The sequence below is a fragment of the Gymnoscopelus braueri genome (genome assembly GCF_963280865.1).
Source record: "Gymnoscopelus braueri genome assembly, chromosome: 18".
Classification (NCBI taxonomy): domain Eukaryota; kingdom Metazoa; phylum Chordata; class Actinopteri; order Myctophiformes; family Myctophidae; genus Gymnoscopelus; species Gymnoscopelus braueri.
The window spans coordinates 7360699-7370005 of NC_137618.1; the positions used below are offsets into that span (position 1 = coordinate 7360699).

At 39.2% G+C, this 9307-nt stretch overlaps 2 protein-coding genes across 2 annotated transcripts in view; both read left to right on the top strand.

Moving 5' to 3' along the window:
* Nucleotides 1–38: 38 nt before the first annotated feature.
* On the top strand, nucleotides 39–5283 carry osgepl1 (O-sialoglycoprotein endopeptidase-like 1). Its single transcript, XM_080412457.1, has 8 exons — nucleotides 39–284; nucleotides 1213–1406; nucleotides 1922–2115; nucleotides 2413–2617; nucleotides 2894–3042; nucleotides 3500–3630; nucleotides 4866–4937; nucleotides 5150–5283. The coding sequence occupies exons 1-8, from the start codon at nucleotides 100–102 to the stop codon at nucleotides 5232–5234; spliced, it is 1215 nt and encodes a 404-aa protein (XP_080268583.1). The 5' UTR covers nucleotides 39–99; the 3' UTR covers nucleotides 5235–5283.
* A 2139-nt stretch (nucleotides 5284–7422) lies between these two features.
* The window catches only part of LOC308105851 (bone morphogenetic protein receptor type-2-like), a 40096-nt gene continuing 38211 nt past the window's right edge, over nucleotides 7423–9307 (top strand). Inside the window, exon 1 of the mRNA XM_080456775.1 lies at nucleotides 7423–7758. The gene's annotated coding sequence lies outside the window, so the exon portion shown is untranslated. The remainder of the gene's footprint in view (nucleotides 7759–9307) is intronic.

The window sequence follows — 9307 nt, forward strand, 5'->3', positions numbered from 1 at the left end:
TACAAGCGACACTCCCACTCCGACGTGTGTGTGTGTGTGTGTGCAGTTTGAAGAAGCTTTGTGTTTATATATATTTATATTTAGTCCGGGACGTTATGTATGATGAATAACATGTTGAGTGTAGTGCAGAGGAGGCTGGTTCCAGCCCACAGACTGTACTGCACCAGCACCAGACTGGTTCTGGGCATAGAGAGCAGCTGTGATGACACTGGAGCTGCTGTACTGGACCACAATGGGACCATACTGGGAGAAGCTCTTCACTCCCAGAAAGAAGTACATCTGAGGTCTGAATTTCCATTTATACATGCATGTGTCTAAGTTCATGTTGGAATATTTGAGTTTAGTCTATTGCAAGTTAAAACAAATCAAGGACACAAAAGTCAAGGACAAGGACTTGTTTGCATTGGTCCACTTACACAAGTGTTTTTTTTTTAAAGTACATCTCATAACATAAGTCACAGTCAAAATGTACAATAAGTATACAAAATATTTCAAAAAAGACAACGTTACTTGTAAATATCATCATGACACTGAAGCAGTAAGGGGTATTGCATAATCTGGAATCCCCAGGGTACCTGTTGTACCCATTGCCAGAGTACCAATATTGTAACCATTGTCAGAGTACTTACAACAGTACTATGACATTATATTGATGACATCAGGGATCTCCATATATGGGCGTGAAGGGGACACAGACAGACAGACCGATCCAGAGTCTTGTAGATTTTCAGTTCTGACATGTGTTTCCTATGGTATCGTGAAGGATAAAAGTTATCAGTCGCCTGATTTCAGTCATATTTATAAGACTGTCTCAAACTAGCAATAGAATACTATGTTCTATCGCTTAAATTGTAAATTAATTTTCAGAAGCTTCTTCCATAAAAACCTAGTGGTCTCGGACATTACATAAAATCAAAGGTGTAACTCTCAATCTGCAATTTCTTCAGCTGGTTGGCTGTGTTTAGAATATTTTAAATGATAATACCGAAACATCAACGTTTCACAACTAGCAGATTGGGACTGGCCTAACCAAAGATTGCCTATCATCTACGTGAGCTTGCAGATCGGCTATGCTTGGCAAAGACATTTGGTGTAGAGTGAAAAAGGAGCGTACCAAGTACGGTTGCAACTCAGGTCCATTTGACTAAGTATAGAGGGTCTAAGTGGTTTTAATCCCTTTTTGGTTAACATGTGTTCACTTTCCTATGGTAGGACTGGGGGCATCATTCCGACAGTGGCCCAGCAGCTGCACAGGGAACACATATCGCGTGTGGTTCAGGAAGCGCTGGAGATGAGCGGCGTGTCCCCCAGCCAGCTGTCTGCTGTGGCCACCACCATTAAACCAGGCCTGGCTCTGAGCCTGTCCGTCGGCCTGGAGTTCAGTCTGAACTTCGTCAGGAGCCATGGTAAAACCCCTCATCATGGGCTGTGTCGCCATCATGAAATATTAGTTGACGATTAATTGTCATGTAAATAATTGACAAATTGATGATTTCATTATATGAATAAATAAAAGTGACATTTCTGTTTGCCTTTTAGGCTTTGTAAACAGAAAGTTGCTCAGGGCAGATATGATGAATAACTTAAATATATAAAGAAAAGACTGACAATGACTGATACCAATAAAATCCAAATAAATAATGTACTATGGCCAAAACGGGCCATAATTATTATTTTTTATGAAATAGTTGAAATTGCCGATATACAAGCTCACAACGACACATTGTGAGCTTGTAGGGCTTGTAGATCTGCTATCTCTTCTATTTTTAGAATAGTTTGCATCCATTCATGAATCCATCTCAACAGATGGATTTATGAATGGATGGAAACAATTGTAATGATTATAATAATGATAATTGCAAAAATAATTTCAATTATCTCAAATAATTTCAATCATGTGATTGTGTAACGATTGTGCCAGGCCTGCCATTCATCCCCATCCACCACATGGAGGCCCACGCGCTGACCGTCCGGATGATCCAGCCCGTCCACTTCCCCTTCCTGGTCCTCCTCATCTCAGGAGGCCACTCCCTATTGGCTCTCGCCAGAGGAGTCGACGACTTCCTGCTCCTGGGCCAAGCGCTGGATGAGGCCCCGGGCGACACGCTGGATAAAGTAACAACAAAACCAAAACGGTTACTTTTCAAGATTTAAAAATAAATAAATAGCAGATCTACAAGCTCATAGCACGCCGCTAATCGCGATGTGACGCGTTTTGAGCTTGTAGATCGGCTATTTTGCCTACTTGTGTGTGACACTGTAGTAAAACATAAAAAGTTAAAAATATGGAGATAAAAGGTTTCTTCCTGACCGCACCACATTTCAACTTGAACATCATTTAAGTAAAACATCTCAGTTCTTTAATTAATGAATAAAAACGTGTGTTGTGTGTTTGTATTTTGTATTTTCCAGGTAGCCAGACGTTTGTCTCTGATAAAACACCCAGAATGCAGTGCGCTGAGCGGCGGCCAGGCCATCGAGTTGCTGGCGAAGCGTGGCGATCGGAGGGCGTTCGCTTTCAGGACGCCGATGGGACAACTGCTGGACTGTAACGTCTCCTTTGCCGGCTTTCGCAACCAGGTCACCATGGCCATAGTGAAGAAAGAGCAGGAGGAAGGTAATGATCCTCGCTGTTGGGTGGAAGGAAACCAATGTCCAAATACCGTTACTTTTCAGAAAATGGGGGGGGGGAAATAACCTGTTTTGTTTCCAATGGATCCAATGTAGTAGTCCTAGTTTACTGAGGCATTCTATGAATGTGCTTACCTTGCTTATATTGTAAGTCGCTTTGGATAAGAGAGCTAAATGCAAAAATTGTAATTGTAATAAAGCGGCCACTGAGTGTATGTATTTCTATTATGCGTGCGTGTGTGTCTGTCTTGTGTTCACACAGGTGTAGACAAAGGGACGCTGTTGTCATGCGTGTGTGACATCGCGGCGGCCGCTCAGCACACCGTGGCGTCTCACCTGGCCAAACGAACGCACCGCGCCATCCTGTTCTGTAAGAGCAGAGGCCTCCTACCAGCAAGTCAGCCCACTCTGGTCAGTTTATACAGGAGTTAAGCCCTAGGTTGAAACTGACCTGAGTCCTAAGGTTGTTAATGTACACTGTTTTCTCTGTTTGTGTGATTATTTACCTCGTTTTGTATTTGTTTACTAAAGTTAACCCATTAAGGCCGATACTACAAATGCCTTCTAAATCAGTAGTTCTCCAACATTTTCGTGCCAAGGACCCCCAAAATTATATGCGTTTGGCCACGGACCCCCATCTGACAATGTTTTGTGCCAGGGACCGCCAGAAGATTTTTTTTTTAAATGTTCAAAAATAGCAAATGTACTTTGAGCTTGTAGATTTAGGACACTCTTCTAAACCACTGTCCTAAATCCTAAGAGTTTTCTGAAAAACGTATGTTTCTATATACGGTATATAGCTAAGATTAAAAAAAATCTCTTGTAAGTGTGCCTAAACTGTAAAAGTGTAATTGTTGTGTTGTTGTAGGTGGTGTCCGGAGGCGTGGCCAGTAACCAGTACATCCGCAGGGCTCTGGCCGTGGTCAGCGAGGCTACAGGACTTCAGCTGCTCTGTCCACCTGCTAAGTTCTGCACTGACAACGGGGTGATGATAGCATGGTGCGTATTCTATGAGGAGAGTCCAAACTTCTTTTCAAAGAGGGGGCTATATTTGAAAATATGAAAGTACCTTAGGACCAACTGCATCTCCTGTCACACTAATGACCATCTTCCCAAATGGACAGTTGATATCTCTTCTGTTGTTTAACTGACTTTGTGTTATACTGTGACGATTAAGTGTTCCCTTCATTTTTATTTAGCCGTTTATTTATACTCCAATAAATTGCCTTTTGTTCAAATGGCGGTGGTAGCCAAATGTAACCAGTAACCAGGTGTGAAAAATAATATACAAATAGCTTTTCTTTCACATCTTTGTCAGCAATACCAATTACAAAGTAAAAGGTCATGTGAAATTCGTTGTGCGCTAAAACCAACACAGCAGCTACAGTCTCAAGAGTTAAGACCTTAAAGTCGGTGTGAAATGTGATCCGAGTTCAAAACTAAACTGCATAAATAAATAAAGAATATACATTAAAAAATCTAACCTACTGAAGGGGCAACATGGCGCAAGTGCAAACAGCATTGTCATACAGTAGGTCTGTTTACATGAGCCACAGACAAGTGGCCATATAGTCCGGGCAGTGCATTTGTTCAGTGTTGTTCATAAGCCTGATGGCAGCCAAGAAGAAAGCACTCCACAGTCTTTTTGTTGCGGCTGGCAAGGCTGAGGTAGCGCTTGAATGAAACAACACAAGGAACATGCAGTTAGGAATCCTGACCAATTCTATTCTACACTTGGAATGGAATCCATTTGGTTCCAGTACACTCTCAGAGTTAAAGTAACACTGAGGATTTTGCAGCGTAGATTGGAATCCCAGAGATAAGAAATGGCATCAAATGGTCTGTGGTCTAATGCATTGGTTCTCAAAGTGGGGTCCGGAGACCCCCAGGGGTCCTTGAGGGGGTTCCAGGGTGTCCCCAGCAAAATGTGTCAATACAGCATCACAATCATTTTAACCACTTAATCCATTTATATGTTGGCTATTCAAAAATAGCAGATCTACAAGCTCACAGCTTGTGACGCGCTGCAAGCTTGTACATCTGCTATTTTTGAAAAAGTTCAAAATTGTTGGCATATTTTTTAATATATATATATAATTTTTTTAACATAAATCTTGGCACAAAACATTTTCAGATGGGGGTCCACGACCAAATGCACATCAAACTGGGGGTCCTTGAAATGTAAAGGTTGGGGAATTGCTGGTTTTAGTCATGTGACCTGCTGTTTTTTTTAGGAATGGTGTGGAGCGTCTCAGGGAAGGGAGGGGCCTTCTGTCTCCTGATGAGGATGTGAGATACGAACCCAAGTATGTCAACATCTTCCTCCTTAAGGAACAGTCTGCCCTTTTTCTAGTGTGTGTGTGTGTGTGTGTGTGTGTGTGTGTGTGTGTGTGTGTGTGTGTGTGTGTGTGTGAGTGTGAGAGAGAGAGCGAGAGAAATTGTTGGATATTTGTATAATTGTTGGATATTTTCCATGATATATATTTGAGTAATTGTAGTCTCTCTTCTTGTGTTGTAGAGCTCCGCTGGGTGTTGACATCACAGCAGACGTGAAGGAGGCAGCCATCAGGCTTCCCCCCCTGCAACTGAGGATAAACGACTGACACATCACTCTGGCACCATCTGTTGATTAAATCACACATATTTATTACATTTAATGTTTTTAATGTTCCTTCTTGCCAGAGAGTTTTTATTTTCTCTGGAGTCGCTTTTTTCACTATGTAAATAAATGCTCTTGTTTTGTATCCAAAGAGCCTCTGTACAGTGTGCAGGCTGTGGTGGAAGAAGCACTCAAGATCTTTTTAACTGAAATGGCCCGGGGCGGCAGTGGCTCGGGAGGTAGAGCGGTCGCGTAGGAAACGGAAGGTTCCCAGTTCGAACCCGGGCTCCCCCAGAGTTGGTGTAAAAGTGTCCTTGAGCCCCTAACTGCTCCCGAAGAGCAGATCGGTGTCTGGCATGGTTTCCTCTGCTATGTGTGCGTGAATGGTTGAATTGTAAAGCTTTTTGGCTATATAAATGTGTCATTTACCATTTGCCACTACATCCATTTTCAACTTTCAACCCAGAAACTAACATTAGGTCAACGGTAGGCTATTATTACAATGATTAAAATCAAACATTTCCGCAAATAAAATCAGAGTATATGTAGAACTATATGTAGAATTGTGGAATATTAGTAAAATCAACTTTCACAAGTCATATGTCAAAGACAGGTGAAATAGGGTTTCTCTACCACTAGGTGGCGGTATAACCAATACAACCACAAGGTTTTAGTAGAAGGAGGAAAAACGAGGAACCGGAACCACCACTCTGCCTTCAGAATAAAGGTAAGTATTTGCAGTCAGCATAATCAGCAGGAACACTGCTGATAATTCTGTGTGTCCTCACAACATTGTAACCTCTAGTCCTCTTCATTAAAAGGATCCTTGGCTAATCAGCCTATATGCGTTAATACATTATAATTGCCCTCTATAACTAAAAATTAAAAATAACTTTAATATTTAATTTGTTTTAGAAATACCCTGTCAATGTCAAAGCCCTATGGAATGCATGTGTAAATATAACATTTAAAATATTGATTTGATGCTCATATTAACCTTAGGAAATACTACGTTTTTTTTATATTAGCACATGCATTCCATACAATCCATACATGGACAAATGACATCATCAACCTGCGCTGAACATTGTCCCGCTTGAGTAAAAGAGTAAAATGAATTAAATATTTAAGGTGTTTAAATGTTTTTATTTTAGTTATGGAGGGCAATTAAAATGTATTAAGGCATATAAGGCTTATTAATCAGGGATCCTTTTAAGATTAAAGATAGAATTCAAAACCATTGTGTGATATATGATGTAATGCAACATTTTAAGCCGCACGTAATTGGCCATAGATGATACATCCTGTTTAATCTTGTGTTTGTCCAGAGTAGATAGTCTAATTTACAATATGTCTTACATCCTAATTACAGTGGTTCTCAAAGTGGGGTCCGGGGACTTCCAGGGGGTCCCCAGCAAAATTAGTTAAAACCACTTTATCAATATCTTGCGTTGCAACTTGCGTATATACTTCGTTTTGGCTATAAAAAAATACAGGTAGCTATTATTTTTTTACTCTAATCTTTCTTCTCGGGGGTCTCTGTCACAGAATATTTTCAGATGGGGGTCCGTGGCCAAATCCATATTAATTTAGGGGTCTTTGACATGAAAATGTCTGAGAATCACTGCTATACATACGTTAAGGTTTATTTTATTTTGAAGGCGTCCGGTCACGGTGTTGTTACGTACATTTAACTTGTCTCACCACAGCCAGGGCAGCGTTGCCATGTCGGCTTATTATAAGCGACTTTGGGCTTATTTTTCTGTAAAGTTGCTTGTAAATATTGGTGTTGCTTATTTAGGCTTGTTTCTAAAGTGCAGTTGCTTATTTAGGCTTGTTTCTAAAGTGTAGTTGCTTTTTTAGGATTGTTTCCACAATCATTATTTAAACCAGTGGTTCTCAAATATTCATTTTAATATTAATATTATTTTATTAATTTGTGTTTTGTTAGAATATTTTTTTAAATTTTGTATCCAAAATATTCCACATTTATTGCAAGAGTGTTTGAAAATAGCAGATCGCGACGCATTGTGAGCTTGTAGATCGGATGTTTTCAAATAGCCAAAGCATAATAATGTAGGTTTAAAGTGCTCATGATGTGGCTTTTCTTTTGGGCTCGTTTTCCTAGACCCAGTTTTGCTTATTTATCTCACAAGACCTGGCAACGCAGCAGGCAGGGTTGTGGTGAACGGTTCCGCCCGCAGATTGAAATACTTACAAACATTAATAAGCAGAACCAAAACGAACTGGATATTTATCTGTAGGACTGATCGTTGTGTGCTGGACACCGTCGGGGGGGAAAAAAGGTGATTTATATGGACGACCCAGACATATTTAAATGATCAAATATGATGTTATAATAGTGAGTGAAGAGGCCTTTTTTTAAGTGTTAAAAAAAAAAGAAAAAAGGCAGAGCCAGACAGTCTGTCTCCTCCTGCTCCTTCCATCACATCTGTGTCGCTCCACATCATCCAGGACTTTAATCGGATTACACCTTAAATTCTTTGTATATTTTTACATTAACCAAGGTGGGTTTCTGTGTTTTTTTCACCTATTCATATTGTCTGATACTGTAACTGTCAGGTTTACAGTAGTAACATTGTAACAACAGCTTCATAATGCGTTTCTAGATCAAACCAGTGCCTGCTTTCATTGTGATTATTAATTAATATTAATTATTACATAGTTTTTAAATGGGTTTCTGTGTTTTTTCACCTATTCCTATTGTCTGATACTGTAACTGTCAGGTTTACAGTAGTAACATTGTAACAACAGCTTCATAATGCGTTTCTAGATCAAACCAGTGCTGCTTTCATTGTGATTATTAATTAATATTAATTATTACATAGTTTTTGTATGGGTTTCTGTGTTTTTTCACCTATTCTTATTGTCTGATATAACTGTCACGTTTATAGTAGTAACTGTAATAACAGCTTCATAATGTGTTTTTAGATCAAACCGGTGCTGCTTTCATTAAAATGTATGAATAATAATTATTACATATTTTTTAAATTGATAACCAAGGTGGGTTTCTGTTTTTTTTCTCCACCTAGTCCTATTGTCTGATACTGTAACTGTCAGGTTTACAGTAGTAAAATTGTAATAACAGCTTTATAATGTGTTTTTAGATCGAACCAGTGCTGCTTTCAATGTGATTATGATTATTATTTATTAGTATATTTACATTAATAGGAGTTTTGTGTGTGTGTTGTGGATTAATCCCTTTTCATTGGTGGAGAGGACATATAGGGTGTTCTAGTTGTACACTGTAAAATGCTCGGGGTTTTAATTTAACTCTTGAGAGTGTGCAAATGGAACCATCCATTTGCACACTCTCAGAGTTACACATGTATAAATTATTGTGATTTATTATTAGTAGCCTATTATTAATATGATGTGTGGAGGACCTTAAGATTACATAGGCCTACTGTAAGAAAAAAGAAGAAAAAACTTTAAAAGAGTGTTAAATAGCTCTCCATTGTGATAGTAATCATTGATATAGAGTGTATGTGTTCGGTTACAGAGTCTTCCTGTCTTCTACTGCTCTTTAAACACATTTTCAGGGTCGGGATACTAATTTCATCCAATCAGGAGAGAGAACTCATACAGGATATGGGGATGAACATGGGAAATCCAAAGTGATGAAACAAATTAAAGAAATGAGCAGGCAGACAAAAATTGGAAACTGGAACACTGTAAAATTGAAGCTGATACTGAAAATGTATTCACTAAAGAGCTGGAGAGACCGGAAGACTCCTGTCACTGAACAAACACTCTTTACTGTCAGAATATAGAGCTTGAGCTTTTTTAAAAGGATTCTTTGCTAATAAGCCAAATATGCCTTAATACATTATAATTGTCCTCTATAACTAAAATAAAAAATGTAAAACTCCTTAAATATTATATTTATTTTAGAATCTTACTCAAGAGGGTCAATGCCCGTCGCAAGTTGATGATGTCATTTGTCCATGGGTGGTCTAGCCCTAAGGAATTTACGGAATGCAGGTGCTAAAATGTTGATTTGATGTTCATATTAACCTTAGGAAGAGTTATGTTGTTTTTTTATTTCCACCTGCA